General features: G+C 39.3%; 1 protein-coding gene across 6 annotated transcripts in view; it reads left to right on the forward strand.

The window, feature by feature from the left end:
• Window positions 1–16,654, forward strand: part of NAV3 (neuron navigator 3) — a 430,062-nt gene that overhangs the window by 261,588 nt on the left and 151,820 nt on the right. For all 6 annotated transcript variants that reach the window (XM_051846465.2, XM_008256837.4, XM_051846466.2 and 3 more), the window contains one exon: window positions 2,738–2,857. In XM_051846465.2, the coding sequence (XP_051702425.2) occupies window positions 2,738–2,857 (120 nt within the window). The remainder of the gene's footprint in view (window positions 1–2,737; window positions 2,858–16,654) is intronic.

The following is a 16,654-nucleotide window of genomic DNA, read 5'->3' on the forward strand; positions in this document are numbered from 1 at the left end:
GCCGCATGTGGAGGATTAACCTACTGCGCCACAGCACCAGCCCCAAGTATCAGCATATTTAAAGCAGCTCTAGTGGTAAAGAGAATATGAGAGTAATTTAAAGCATTTATGAAAAATATGTTTAAGACATAAGTTTATTTGGGTGCAAAGAAAAAATGAAATCCTGGCAGTTGTTCAAATATGCATTTTTCATGAACTTTTAAAAAAATTATTGTATTTGAAAGAGTTACAGAGAGAGAGAGAGAGAGGGCGGGAGAGTTAGGAAGGGAAAGAGAGATCTTCCATCCACTGGTTCTCTTTCCAAATGGCTGCAACAGCTGTTCAGGGCTGGGCCAGGCTGAAGCTGGGAGCCAGGAACTCCCTTCCTGGTCTTCCACATGATGGCAGGGGCCCTAGCACTTAGTCCATCTTCCAGGCACATTATCAAGGGACTGGATCTGAAGTGGAGCAGCCAGGACTCAGAGACGCTCATATGGGATGCCAGCATTGTAGGCTGCAGCTTAACTGATTACACCACAATGGCAGCCCCTTCCCTGAACTTTTTAAAGATTCCTCATATGCATGGATTTAAAAAATTTTTGCATGAAAATAAACTTACCTTCTAATTCCATTTTCAATCAGTTGTATATTGCCTTTGACATGGTTATGGGAAATCCAAGTATCTATGAACAGGAAGTACTTCAATGTCTCATTCCAGAGCGTGTAGAGTAGCAGGGAATAGAAATATTAATTTGGAAGTCAGGACCTAAAGAAAATATACTATAAATACAATTTCCTCATAGTTCTTTGCATATGGTGGAAGATAGATAGCCATAGCTCCTGAGTTTTCATTATTAATTCTGTTCACATACAGAGAATGATGAAATGCCTCTTAATCCCAAGTCTCAAAAAAGATATCCCAGCATGGGTTAGGATATTAAACACCTAGATCTCATCCCTTATAACTAAGGAAGCAACATTACCTAGCAGCAATATGACTATCAGGGCGACCATCCCTGTCTAATCATGGTGGCTGGGTGATGGTAATTAAGTAGATAGATTTCAAGGATAGGATGTTGGGGGAACAGTGCAGCCTATCAGCTAAGACAGCAGTGTGTGGTGTTTAAGTTCATGGTTTTTAGAGCTGATTTTTCTAAATTTATTTCTCAAATATGCCATGCCTAGTTGAGCATCCATGTACAAGTTCTTTTTTTTTTTTTTTTTTTTTTTGCTTAAAATAAAACTGTATTTTATTCCAGAAAGTGAGGTGGGGGTGAGATTAATTGATCTTTTATCCCCTGTTCATTCCCCAAATGCCTGCAACAGCTGAGACCAGGACAGACCAAAGCTGGGAGCCTGAAACTCCTTCAAGGTCTCCCAAGTGAGTGACTGGGACTCAAGGACTTGGGGTATTATCTGCAGCCTCCCAGGATGCACATTAGCAGGAGTCTGGAATCAGAATAGAGCTGGGACTCTAACCCAGCCACTTTTTAGTATGAACTACAGGTGTCCAGGTGGTATCCCAACTGTTAGATCAAATGTGCAACCTCCTCTGCAAATTCTTAACCTTTTAGCTCTTACCTATTTTTTGTAACATCTAGCTATCTTTTTATTCTGTGCTTCATCTCTGCCTTTCCAATAATACATGAACAAATTTTCCCCCAACTGGATCTAGAAGCCTAAGGTTAAAGTATGGAAAGGCTACTTTTGTATTTTCTTCCCAGTCTTCTAAATTCCCTGCAAAAACCTTTCTACTTTAGAAAAAAGTTAAGAAAATGAAACTAATAATGTGATGACTTAAGTTAATGGAAAAATGTGTATTATGACATGCATACTACACGTCGGGTCTTTGCCTATATGACCCCAGTGATAGTGCTCAATGATCTCAAGGTAGCAACCTTACCATCAAACAAGTAAGCCTTTATCTTTACGTACCAAAATAAATAATATTTTAATTTCATTTTTCCATACATTTTTGAAGCATCCTCATGTTTATAACAGGTTCTGGCAACGTATTAAAGATTTAGTACAACTCAACTGGGTTATTATTTTATGATCATGACCAACTATGGCATAATTCTTTTTTGAAAAAATATTTATTTTATTTATTTGACAGGAAGAGTAACAGAAAGATGGAGAGAGACAGGGAGAAAGAAAAAGATATCATCTATCCACTGGTTCACTCCCCAAATGGCCACAGTGGCCAGATTGAAGCCAGGAGCCTGGGACTCTGTCTGGGTCTGCTGTGTGGTTGAAGGGGCCCAGGTTGTTGGACTAGGACTATCTTCAGCTGCTTTCCCAAGTGCACCTGCAGGGAGCTGGATTGCAAGTGGAGCAGCTAGGACTCAAATGTCTTCCTCATGGCATAATTCTTAATTATCAAATAAATTAACATAACTTTAAGTTTTGTAAGGTTCCATTACTTATACGACCTACAACTTTTCAAAAATGCTTTTCCAAAATGAAATTACCTTGCTCTTATTTTGCTAGAAATCACATTATCTACAAGTCTGTTCAAAATATGGATAACAAAAGTGAAAATCAGTTTTTATCATATGCTAGGTCCTTGTTGCATTAAGGAACATTGGTTTCCAAATAAACTTGACAAAATATGTTAATTCTTCCTGGTGAGTTGAATGTCCACACAGAGGAAAATTACCATGCATATTTAGCTACTGAAAAATGTGAACACTGTTTGTCAAGTTAAATTATGTGGATGAGGTCATTTAATTTTCTATTGGTTATTTCATTTTTTTAGGTATATGACAGATGGGGGGCTCAACCTGTACACCAGAAGTCTGAACCGATTACCAGACACAGCAGCCTCCAGGGACATTATCCAGAGAGGAGTTCATGATGTGGCAGTGGATGCAGACAGGTAATGTGGGTGCGGTGTGTAGGAAGCCCTTTTGTAAGTAAGCTTGAAGAATCATACAATATCAAACAGGACTCAGTAGTTTGAAATAATGATGTAAGGATAATTGTAAGGGTCATATGATTGCATTTGCTCTGAAATAATGGAAATTTGAATAGCTGGTGAGGATATTTTTTTAAATGTCAGGTTATGTTTTGTTAATTTTTAATGCCTGTTGTAATATCTATTTTCCTTATTTGAAAGGAACCCTGGGTAATCAATTTCTTTTAATTGAAACACCCTCAGAATTACCTGAAGGCTAAAGACATCATGATTAAAACATATTTCAAATCATCAGGTACAATAAGCTTGAGGCTTTCCTCAAGACTATTGTTGAAAACATACAACAACTCCTGCTTTAGGCTAATTTCCCAAGTCACTCAAAGGTGTGTATGTGTGTGTGTGTGTGTGTGTGTGTGTGTTTCATATACTGGTTATTTTTTTTCTGGCAATTGTTCTGATTTTTGAATGTCATCCTTATTTGAGAACATTACCTTTATAAAATAATATTGAAAGTCCTATTCCTCACCTGACTTTGCTCCCCATGTTCCGAATTTTTACTGGGCAAGAAGGGATTGCCCATTTCCAGGACTATCATATTGCGATACCTAGAGTAATTCTTTAATTCAGCATTTATGAGGACAGAAGTTAAAGACACTGTCTGCAATCAGAAATAAGAACTGTGTAGGATCCAGTGTGCCTTTGGCCAGAGGAGCAGTGTTAGTTCTTACCCCGTACATATGGGTCCTGGTCCTCAGGTCTGTGTACTCTGTCTGTGTACCATGCCATGACAGATGGCTGGTGGAGAATGTTGTCACCTCAACCTAAATTCCTCTTCAAGAATGTACCTTTCTGACTCCCTCGCTGATTTCATCCCCCCAGGACTGATTTTTGCTCTTTCTGCAGTCTGAGCTCACTTCCATCTTAGAGCTTTTGATTGATGCTTCCCGGGCCTGCAATGTCCTTTTCTACATTTTTTGTTTTGCAATATTACCTTCATATTTACATTTCCATCTCAACTCAGTGTTACCTCCTGAAAAAGGGCTTCCAGAATAGCTGAGATGAACTTCTCCCCAGTCACCTTACTGATTACTTACATTATTTTATTCTCTTGTTAACAGAAGTAAGCTTTTCCCTTTTAGTACAGATAAGTGTGAACGTCTTATAAAATCCTGTATTCAAGAAGTAACTCTGTATTCGATATCATTTGAAGATATGAGGTCTTGAACATCACAATTATGTAATTATTTCTGTTAATTTATAAGACCTTTCTAAATGTAGACTATTGGTTCCTTACATTTTCTTACTTCTCATACCCGTTTTGTCATGGGAAGCTGTCAGCTGAAGCCGGTGGCATGGGTGGTGAAAGAATTCACCAGAGCATCAGATGAAGGGGAGGGCGGAGTTAGGTTTATTGAATATGCTGCCGGGGAGCTGTGGGCACGCAGGACAGCTGGGAGTGACAACTGCACAACATGTATGAGGGGCTTCCTGCCACTAGGGGCATTCCCATAACTAGTAATTTCCTTACTACTAGGTGCCCAGGTCACCTCCACATATTCCAACCAGGACAAACAAGAACAGCTGTAAGATAATTGTTTAAAAGGAAAATTACTATAACAGAAATCATAGAAAAACTTGTCTTCTGCTGACTTGCCTTGATCTTTTAATCCTGGTATTTTAAGTCCCACATAATACAAGAAAACTGCAGAAAATGCTAAGCAGGTAAATTTTATGCTACTAGAAACAACAGAGCAGATGGCAGTTTCAAAGCCAAAAAATTCTTGTATAGCATTCTCTTCTGCCGATTTTCAAAATGTACCTTTCCTGGGCTCCTAGAGCATGTTGTTATTTATTTTTCTGTTGTGTTTGCCATCAGTAATTACAGGTTTATATGTCTGTTTCAATCTTAAAATATGAGACTCTAGACTATAGAGTGAAGTCTAATTCATCTTTGTATCCCCTATTGCTAACACCCTCTAGGAACAAAATAAGTATCATCTAGATAATTGCTGACACAACCATATCAGCTTCTAGAAATGTAATTTTAAAAATAAAACAAACACATAAAAAATTCATCATATGATTAAAGACCTTTCAGACAGAGACTGGTCTTTTCATTCTTTCTTGTCCTGTGTGATGATATTAGATTCTAAATTAAAAGTCAGTTCTCTGAGGTTAGCTGCACCTGAGAAATGCTGACTATCCTCTCTCTTCTTGGAAAGTCACAATTACATTAACATATCAAAGATACTAAGAAGTTATTGTATTAATAATAGCATCTGCTTAATTTTTAATTTTAATTTAAGGCTACTAAATGTTTTAGTACTCTTTAGGCTTTTTTATACTGAATCCATCACTTTCTTCTTTGTAATAATGATTAACTTGTTCTTGTAATATTTTAAGAAATGCTGATTTAGTCTAATAGTCATATTTAGCAGTTATGATAAAAAATTTAGACATTTACCCGGGCTCACGTAGCTAACTGTACAAGGATAATTTAAGGACTCGGGTCTTTTGTCTCCCGTTCTTGTGGTTCCACAATTACTTTGCCAAAGCTATTTTAAATAATATGAAACATGTTAGTGATTAATTGATTTTAGCAATTTGGTAAACTATAATGCTTGCAACAGTTCACTGATAAGGCAGCTTAACAGTAAAAGAAGCAGTGGCTTATTACTTTTTTCCTGTTTCTCATACATTATCCCTAAAGTTGTATAAGTGAAAATGTATTTGCATATTAGCTAGTATAACAGTGAACTTGAGTTGTTTGTGTTGTTAATATTGAAGGTTATAGGTTCCCCTTTAGTCAAATTGAGTTTAAAATGTGGAGAGGTAGCAGAGGACAGCTGAATTCCTCTTATTTGCAGATTGAAAATGCCTTACCCTCATAAAAAGAGGGTTTTCATTAGCTAATTGTAATGTATTTTACATATTTTATTGCTTAAATATACTGAAGTTTATTTAGTTTACCTGTCAACATTTTACCAACCCCATATCGTTATTAATCAGAGTAAGAAGAGATTATGGAATGTTTATAATCCCTACAGATGTGTTAGAGACTCTCCAGGAACTTCAAAGATAAATTTGTAACATAGTTAAAACATGTGGGTTTTATCCATTTGTGTTGTGATACATTTAAAAGGCACATTTTGACTCAGGTGGTGGCTAAGGATGCATATGCCAACCTCATGGTAGTATCAGTCAAGTCTGCTCCCAGAACCAGGCTGGTCCCATGACTCCAGTCTCTCCCTAGGGCTGCATTCCTGGGATCCGAGCAAGCCCACCGAGTCCCCAGGAGCAGCCCATGCCTCCATTGCTGCTGCCACTGACTGCAGTGAAGAACCTATAGGGCACTATGACATCCAACTGAAACTAAAGTCAAAGGAGCCCACAAAACTGACGTCCTGAGACGCATTACCAGTGAGAAGGCTTCAGTCCACAAAAACTACTTCACAAGTGGTAGAAGCAACTGATCTGCCAGATGCACAGATATCAAAGAAGGAACATAAGACGTACAAAAAATCAAGGCAATGTCATACCCCAAAGGAAGACAATGATGCTTTAGGAACAGATTCCATAGAAAGGGACATTGATGAAATGTCTAATAAAGAACACAGAGGAATGATATTTTAAAGACTTATTTATTTATTTGAAAGTCAGAGTTACACACACACACACACACACAGACAGAGGTCTTCCATCCACTGGTTCATTCCCCAGATGGCCACAATGGCCGGAACTGTGCCTATCCAAAACCAGGAGCTTCTTCCAAGTCTCCCACTCAGGTGCAGGGCCCAAGCACTTGAGCCATCTTCTACTGCTATCCCAGGCCATAGCAGAGAGCTTGATGGGAAGTGGAGCAGCCAGGAATTGAACTGGCACGCACATAGGATGCTGGCACTGCAGGCAGCAGCTTCACCCACTAAGCCACAGCCCTGGACCAACAGAGGAATGATTGTAAGAACACTCAGAGAGATACAAGATATTACAGATAGAGAGTTAACAAAATTAGGAAATCAATATGTGACGCAAGGGATGAATTTAGCAAAGAGAGATCTTAAAAAAGAACTAAGCAGCCGGCGCCGTGGCTCAATAGGCTAATCCTCCACCTTGCGGCGCCGGCACATTGGGTTCAATCCCGGCCGGGGCACCGGATTCTGTCCTGGTTGCCCCTCTTCCAGGTCAGCTCTCTGCTATGGCCAGGGAGTGCAGTGGAGGATGGCCCAGGTGCTTGGGCCCTGCACCCCATGGGAGACCAGGAAAAGCACCTGGCTCCTGGCTCCTGCCATCGGATCAGCGCGGTGCGCCGGCTGCAGCGGCGGCCATTGGAGGGTGAACCAACGGCAAAGGAAGACCTTTCTCTCTCTCTCTCTCTCTCTCTCTCTCTCTCACTGTCCACTCTGCCTGTCAAAAATTAAAAAAAAAAAAAAAAACTAAGCAGAAATACTCAGAATGAGGAACTCAGTATGTCAAATAATATATACAATTGAAAGCCTCAACAACAGACTAGATCAAGCAGTGTTAAGAATATCTGAACTTGAAGCTGGGTCATTTGAAGTATAGAAATCAGAAAAATACAGAAAAGAATGAAGATGCTCTTCAAGACCTTTGTAACACTGTATATGAACAAATATTAAAATTTAGAGAACCCTCAAAGAAGAGAGTAGAGGCATAGAAAATACCTTCAATGAAATTATCGCTGAAAACTGCCCCAAACTGGAGAAAGATAAAGATGTCCAAGAATAGGAAGTCCATAGGACCAAAAATAGACGTGATCAGAAAAGACTCTGTACAGTCAAACAAAGGTAACACAGGGGCTGGCGTTGTGGTGCAGCGGGTTAAAGCCCTGGCCTGAAGTGCCAGCATCCCATATGGGCACCGGTTCTGGTTCCGGCTGCTCCTCTTCCAGTTTGGCTCTCTGCTGTGGCCTGGGAGAGCAGTGGAGGATGGCACAAGTCCTTGGGCCCCTGCACCTGCTTGGGAGACCAGGGGGAGGCTCCTGGCTCCTGGCTTCATATCAGTGCAGCTCCGGCCGTTGTGGCCATCTGGGAAGTGAACCAGTGGATGGAGGACCTCTCTCTCTGTACCTACCTCTCTCTGTAACTCTTTCAAATAAATACATCTTTACAAAAAAAAAAAAAAAAAAGTTCAACACAGACAGTTCTAAAATCTGCAAAAGAAAAGCACCAAGTAACTTTAAAGCAAACCTGCATTACAGCACCAGCAGAATTTCCAACAGAAAACTTGTAGCCATAAAGAAATGGAATGATGCAATCCAAGTTCTAAAAAAAAATCAAAAATACTTTACCCAGTGAAGCTATGTTTCAGAAATGAAGCTGAGAAAAAGACTTTCCAAGACAAGCAAAAACAGAAGGAAGTCGTTACTACCAGTTTGGCCTTATAAAAGATGCTTAAGGGAGTCCTACATATAGAAGCGAAGACAACCATCTTCACCAAAAAAAAAAAAAAAAAAAGTGAAAATATAAAACTCACCTAAAAAAGGACAAAAGATCTTCAAAGTAAATAGAAGAAATTTTAAATAACAAATGAGAGGATTAATTCATTGTATACCATCAATAACTGTGATGTTAAGTGGAATAATTCCCCAATTAAAAGAAACAGATGACTGAATGGATTGAAAAAAATAAAACAAGACCAAATAATATGCTGTGCATAGAAAGCTTAATTCACCAGTAAAGACACACTCAGACTGAAAAGAGACTTTAGGAAAAATTTGTGAAAACAGTGAAGATCACTAGGAAAAAGTCTGAGAGATCAACTCAACAGGAAGGTATAATACTGTAAATACCGTACAACTGATTCTGACACCCTCACGTTTTACATGTAAAGGGGGACACAAGCTGAAATACAGTAATGGGGACTTCCATATCCTACTTTCATCAATGGTCAGATCATCCAGACAAAAAGTCAACAAAGAAACAGGGGAATTAACTACACTATAGACCAAATGGAACTTAGAGTCATTCATGGGACATTCTGTCCAACAGCAGCAGAATACACGTTCTTTTCATGAGCTAATGGAACATTCTCTAGGATGGACCATATATTAGGCCACAAAACAATTCTCAGAAAATTAAAAAAAAAATCCTGATCATATTATGTATCTTCTGACTACAATGGGATAAAATTAGATATCAATAACAACAGAAACTCTAGAAATTATACAAATAGATGGAGACTAACCAACGTATGGAATCAATCCAGGTGTCCATTGATGGATGATTGGTAAAGAACACAGGATACACACACATACACACTAGAATATTAGTCTGCCATAAAAAATGAAATCCTGGCATTTGCAGCAAAACTGATGAAACTGTATATGTTACTTTAAGTGAAATAAATCAGACACAGGAAAACAAATGCCTGTGTTCTCTCTCATATGTGGAAGTTATATATATATATGTATATATATACACACACACACATATATGTGTATATATATATATATATAAATTTGACATATAAGTAAATATACACCAAGAGTCTGCTTAACAAATCTGTAATCACTTCCTAAGTGCCAGCAATCGCACTAGAACCTCAGGCAAAAGTAAATCAGCAACGGTGAAAAGTCCAGAGTTTAAGGGTCAGAGAGAAGAATATAAACAAATGATAAAGTGATAAAACAGTTAGCTAAGTCATAGTAGATGTATATGCAAAGTTCCTTTTGAAGCACCAAAGAGAAATATTTAACTTTACTAAGGAGTATACTTTCAAAAGGGAGTAAAATTTATAAATTCAAGAAAAGATAATTTCTGACAGTCTGGAAAAAAGCAGGTGTATTTTGGGAGTGAGCACATAGAAGCATAGGAAGTGTCATTAATGAAGGCCTGTGTTGTGGCTCAACAGATTAAGCCATCACCTGCAAAGCACTGGGTCCAAGTCCGGGCTGCTCAGTTTCCAATCCAGCTCCCTTCTAATGTGTCTGGGAAAGCAACAGAAGATGGCCTAAGTGCTTGGACACCTGTCGCTCCCCCTCTTCGCGGAGGAACAACACAGGACCCTGCGCTGTTCTTTTGTCTGCTCGGCCCTCCCCGGGTTTGCTGCTGGTTCTTCCCGGGTTTGCTGCTGGTTCTTCCCGGGTTGGCTACCGACCCTTCCACCTCCGTGGAAGGGCGGTTCCCCCTGGCCACTTTCCCCACTTCCGCGGGGGAGCGGCACACCGCCGGCCGGCTCTCTCGGGGGCTGCACAGGTGTTCCTTCAGATAGATGTTCCTGGTGCATGTTGTCTCTCTCCTCCTTTATAGTCCTCTTCCACCAATCCCAACTCTGCTACCCACACGCCGAGCATGCTGCTCTCCTCCAATCAGGAGCAGGTCCTGCTGTTTATTGGTTGAACTGGAGGCAGCTGTGTAGAAGCTGTTTCCTCCTCTCCCAGCGCCATATTTTGGGAGAGCAGATGCATAGAATAAGTCCAGTAACAGTCTAGTCCGAGTTGCTCCCCACAGACACCTGCCACCTTTTGTGGGAGACACAGATGGAGTTCCTGACTCCTGGCTTCTGCCTGGACTAACCCTGGCTGTTATGCCATTTAAGGAGTGAAATACCAGGTGGAAGATCCCTATCTCCCTTTCTATCACTCCGCCTTTCAAACAAACAAATAAATAAATCTTTTAAAAAGGAATTATTAATGAGATTTTCCCAGTATAAGGAGCCTTTAATGGGATTCTCCCAGTTTGCTGGAAATGTGAGTAGGGATAACCAGAGTCAAAGTACAAGGAGAGCCTAGCTACTCCAGTGTGTGGACCTATTAGTAATAAGAAGCTGTTTTCCTATTTTTTTAATTTCAAACCAAGAGCGTATACTGAAATCATTGTATTTTAAAATCATTTTTTTTTGACAGGCAGAGTGGACAGTGAGAGAGAGAGACAGAGAGAAAGGTCTTCCTTTGCCATTGGTTCACCCTCCAATGGCCGCCGCGGCCGGCGCGCTGCAGCTGGCGCACCGCGCTGATCCGATGGCAGGAGCCAGGAGCCAGGTGCTTTTCCTGGTCTCCCAGGGGGTGCAGGGCCCAAGCACCTGGGCCATCCTCCACTGCACTCCCTGGCCACAGCAGAGAGCTGGCCTGGAAGAGGGGCAACCGGGACAGAATCCGGCGCCCCGACCGGGACTAGAACCCGGTGTGCCGGCGCCGCTAGGCGGAGGATTAGCCTAGTGAGCCGCGGCGCCGGCCCAAAATCATTTTGTTCTTCTCCAGCAATGTAATAATATTTAAGGAGGATCATGAAAAGCTATGCGGACTCCTTAGCAAGTGACTGTAAAAGTCCAGTTGAAAAGTTAGATGAGCACTTAACGGAGGAATGGTAATGGTGGAGCAGGCTGGGGACACTGATTACTTCTAAGGGAAACCAGGGAAGTTTTCTTTTCTCTTTAGTCTGCTCAGCTGCCCCGATAAACTACCACAGAGTGAGTGGCTAAGACAATGGACAGGTATTTTCTCACAACTCTGGAACCTGGACAGAGCTGATCCCGGGGACAGCAAATTGTGTCTAATGAGGACTCCCTTCCTGGCTTGCACCTTTTTGCTGGGCTCTCCTATGGTCTTTCCTTTGAGCACGCGTGGCAGGAGAGATGTCACTCTGTCTCTCTTCTTACAGGGGTACCAGTTCGGTCAGAAGAGGGGCCCATCGGATGACCTCATTTCACCTTAAAGTTCTATTTCCAAATATACTCACTTTGGGGGCTAGGATTAAAAATATGAATTTCAGGGGGATGCAATTCAGATTGCAGTACAGTATAGGTCCTGGAAGGTCCTATCACTGGAGATGTAGGTTGAACCACAGCATTAAAGTACCAGGTTAAAGTAATATGTGTCATGTACACATCATAAGTTCAAATCCCACAAGGGTCAGGACATTCCCATGATGTGAGTGAAACGCGGGGACATGGCAAACAAGATCAGCCAAAAGGGCAAGCGACCTTCACCTCTGCAGCTTGTTGCCTGTAGAAATGCACGTGTGTGAAAAAGGCCAAGAATTACCAGAAGTTTCAAGTGAAAACGAGAGCCTAGAATTTTGTGAAAAATCTCCCTGGTTTTAAATATTGGTAAATCTTATAACAATGGAGATCAAAAGATGTAGATAATTATGTGAATTTTCCCTTAAATCTCTTAGGGATGCAGCTGATGAAGATACCATGATTCAGAACACAAGTGCTGTGGCAAAAGTATTTCATTTTCTAGTCTCTAAGGCTAAACAGCACAAGGTTAAGGCAAGCTTCCCAGCCAAAGCATCCCTTATCAGAACTGGCCTTTGGCCTGCCTGAAGCCAGTTATATGAGTATGTAATTAAATTTTGTTAAATTACTATGCAAATCAACACTGTGCAAGCTGAGAACACACGTGTGCCTCTGATTAGAGTGAGAAATTAAGGCCTGGGAGTGACACAAAGTGAATACAGCAAGAGTCAATAAGCAGAGAAATCCACTCTAACACACAGATGAAGAAGCAACCAGGGTTAACTGATGGCTTTGGAATGGAGAAGGGTTAATGGGCAATGGTATCACATTCCATAGATGAGTAAAATTGGGCAGCTAGTTTTTATTAGTGATGTTGTCAAAGTTATTGTCAATGAAGTAGTGGAACTTGCTAAGTTATGAAAAAGAAAAACAAGAGGTTAGGAGGTTGAGACAGAACAGGAGAACAGACTTTCAGGAAAGTTGCAGTGATGACTTGAGAGGTCAAATAATAACCAACAAAGGGGGCAAAATGAAGATACTCTATTGGTGATTTGCTCTGTTTTGTTTTGGAGATTAAAAAAAATATTAAGGTAGCCTGAAAGTGAGTTCTTTGACAAAATGAGGTGGTGACTCTGAGGATTACAGATTGAATATATTCACCCCCTCAAATTCATACATTAAAATCTAAGCCTTCTTGGCAGGCATTGTGACACAGTGGATTATGCCCACATGCCATACTGGAGCTGGGATTACCACTGAATATTGACAAAAGCTTCTAGAACAAAAATAAATGTTTTATAGACAGGTTTTGAAAATATGAAAACTTAGTTTATAAATAATAGCTTCATTGAGGTCTAACAGAACAAAAACTTACCTGTTTTTAATGTACAGTTCAGTGATAGTAAATTCAAAGTAATAGAACCATTGCCATAATCCAATTTTAATACTTTAAAAATAATATTGAAGACTCCCAAGAAGATCCCTCATGCCTGTTTGCCATGAACTCCCTCCTAACAGCAGTGTCAGGCAACCACTTACCTATTTCTGTCTACATTGATTTATGTTTTCTGGATATTTCACATAAATAGATTCATACAATATGTAGTCTTTTGCCTATGATTTCTCCTACTTTGCAAAATATTTTTCACAGTCACATCTGTTGTTACATATCTCAGTTGCTTATTCCTGATTGTGAGAAATATGCTATTTTATGGATATGTGAATTGTTTATTTCACCAGTTGATGGGCAAATTAATTGTTTTAATTATTCTTGCTGTTTTGAAATTTTTTAAACATCTTTGGTTGTGTCTTTATTAGGATGTATGTTTTGTTTTCCCTTGGTAGGTACATAGGAAATTGAATTTCTGGTTATGTGATACATTTGTTTAGCTTTTTAGAGATTTTCCTGTTTCTAGAATTGTCATGTCACTTCATTCTGGCCAATAGTGTATAATGGCTCATTTCTCCTTAACCTTATTCTCTTATTTGCCAGTATTTTGGTATATAGAAAGGTCTTCTGTTGAAATGTTTACTTCAATGCTTTATGCATTTGTAATTTAGTTTATCTTTTAATTATTAAATGCTGAAATTTTTAAAAATATATTCTGTATCAAATCCCTTAAGTATGACACTTGTGTATTACTTATCTTTTCATTTTTAATACTGTGAAGTACAAACTTTTAAATTTTGATTGTACTCAATTTATTAGTTGACATTTGGGTGAAAACGTCTTTACATAACCCATGGCCACCTAGTTAAAACCTGAAAGCCATGAATTTATGAGATCCAATCAGGATGTATTTTCTATTACCATAGTCACCTTAGGTTTAGGAGTGGAAATAAAGGAATGATTGGATTGATCCAAAGTTGAAAGTTGACAGGTTGAGTGAAAAAAGATACGCTATTTGGAGCACGATTGATATGATTGACAGTGGGACCTGCACTGAACTGAGATGGCGGTAAAGCAGAGGATGCCATTAGGAAATGAGATGAAGGATTCTGAAAACATTGAAAGTTCATGAATGCTAGACTAACAGACTAACAGAGGAAACAGATCAAGTAGCAGAGTGTTTTGCCAAAAATAAAATAAAAATCTGGGGCTTTAATATATGAGTAGCAGAAATTTCCTGGGCTATTGGGCCATTTGGAAGTTACAGCCAGGGCTACTAAAGTAGAATGATCATAGAAGTCAATATTTGCTTACGCAGATGATTTATATAGTGAGCATTAAGTCATGTGATGGCAGGATGAGTCTCCTAGGAGAGGGGCAAAGCTTCAGATCTCAAATGCCTTAATGAATGTGGACAAAAGTTCCACAAATTTTAGTTACAAAGACACATTTTCCAGGTCCATTTTGGATTGTCTACCACATTGCTGTGTAAACTCTGTTTATAAATACAGTGATGGCTGACTGCTAATTTCATTATAAAATATTTAGTTTAACCACTCCTACAGTTTTTAACTGATGTTTGTATATGTAATCATGACTTTTTAATACATGAAAGCACAATTCATCATAGAAATTATATTTGTGTTGTACTCACTGAATCTGCAAAACCACAACCCAGATGCGGAAATCATAGCTGATGAAAAGGTTTACTGAAGACCTTAAGCACTGTCAGGATTTTTTGTGTCTCTCAGGTTATTAGTCACTGTAACTATATATTGAAGGCAGTCAATATCCAAACATATAGTCACACTGATGGTGATCTGCAGAACTTTTCATTGCCACTGCAAAGAGAAGCATGGAAAGTTACCAGAAAATCTTATAGGGAGTCAATTAGAACAGAAAAAATGAAGGCAACATATATTTTGCTTAAGCTACCGAGTGATTATCTCAGGGGTCATGATGCTTTTCACTATTCTGTTTACACTCTAATAATTCATTCTATTCTGTGTTGATTTATTCCAGCATAATCACAGAATCAATATATTCCCATATCTTAAATACTTCCTTTATTAGCTTACTGGCTTTCTATAGTAATTAAAAGCAAACAAAATATGATTAATAGGCTGAGATGGAATTAAAGTAAATATAATTACTTTATGCCATAATCAAATGACCTGGATTTTTTTTTCCCACAGTTTTTACTATATGTGCAGAGAGACCAATGCAAAATATTAGAGAAATAGAAAGTGGCTATTTGATGCCATCTCAAGTTCTCATTGACATTCTGCACATTATTGTAAGGTTATGAACTGGCACTTGATTTCTCTCCAGTTCCCAGAACTAGCTGACCTCTTACGGAGAGAGTCTTAACACCTTCCAGTACTTTTAGATAATTCCTTTTATATAGTTAGTTCGTAAAACACATATATGCTGAGAACCTATTGTCTCCCAAGTACTGGGCATTGTCCTGGCAACCCTTTAGACGGCATTAGAACAGAGATTGTGCAAACCTAAAATATCATTGAGATTCAAAGAATATTTGGGGAGCCAGCGCTGCGGTGTAGTAGGCTGATCCTCCACCTGCGCTGCCGGCATCCCATATGGCGCCGGTTCGAGACCCGGCTGCTCCTCTTCCAATCCAGCTCTCTGCTATGGCCTGGGAAAGCAGTAGAAGATGGCCCAAGTGCTTGGGCCCCTGCACCCACATGGGAGACCAGGAAGATGCACTTGGCTCCTGGCTTCAGGCCGTTGCGGCCATTTGGGGAGTGAACCAATGGAAGGAAGATCTTTCTCTCTGTCTCTCCCTCTCACTGTAACTCTACCTCTCAAATATATGAATAAAATCTTTAAAAAAATACTTGAGCAATACAGCTAACCTAAGTTGTAAATAAGTTTTTATTGGGATAACTCTCACTGTCTTTCAAAACATGTATAAGGTGGTTTTAAAAAGTACCATCTCTTTATAAAACTGGTTTTGATCTCAAACTTGGCCAGTAGTTACTTTAACATTGTAGAATTAATATCCCATTAGAAGAGATTGCACCAGTACTCAGTATTTTCACCCTGTCTGCTTCTATTACGATTTACCAGTGAACCATTATTTACTAATGGATCTGTAATGATGAGAAGGAAAGGGAAGAAGAAAAAAGGTGGAATAGAGGTGTCAGGGTCCTTGTAATAAAAGCAGTGGTAGTAGCAATCAGTACTGAGGTCCTGGGATGCATAGCTGACCTACCCTGTAACTTACATGCAGGATTTTATCTCCTCTTTGCCATAGCCTCATAAAGTGGGTTTTTTTATTCTATAAGTAAAACTAAAGAGCTCTCAGAACAAGTAATTTACCTGTACACATTTTGTGAATAAAAGACACTGGTAAGGATTTAAATCTAGTTCTCATACTCTTATTATTATTCATAAAGTTATTAACTCAGATAAAGTTTATCATACCTGATTTTGTGAATTATTTATTTTTCTCTTTTGTCAAAACATGAACAGAATTGGGATGGTTTTTGGTTTTTTAAGCATCAGAAACATTACTTAGTTAGCTAACTATGTAATCATATTCTGTATCTACTGTAGCTTGTCAGTAGATTTAAAACACAAAGAATAATCTTTCATGCAGAAGGGTTTTTAAAAGGCTGACTAACTTGTTAATATCAGTAAAGCAATTT

Source organism: Oryctolagus cuniculus, chromosome 11 (assembly GCF_964237555.1).
Source record: "Oryctolagus cuniculus chromosome 11, mOryCun1.1, whole genome shotgun sequence".
NCBI classification, from domain to species: domain Eukaryota; kingdom Metazoa; phylum Chordata; class Mammalia; order Lagomorpha; family Leporidae; genus Oryctolagus; species Oryctolagus cuniculus.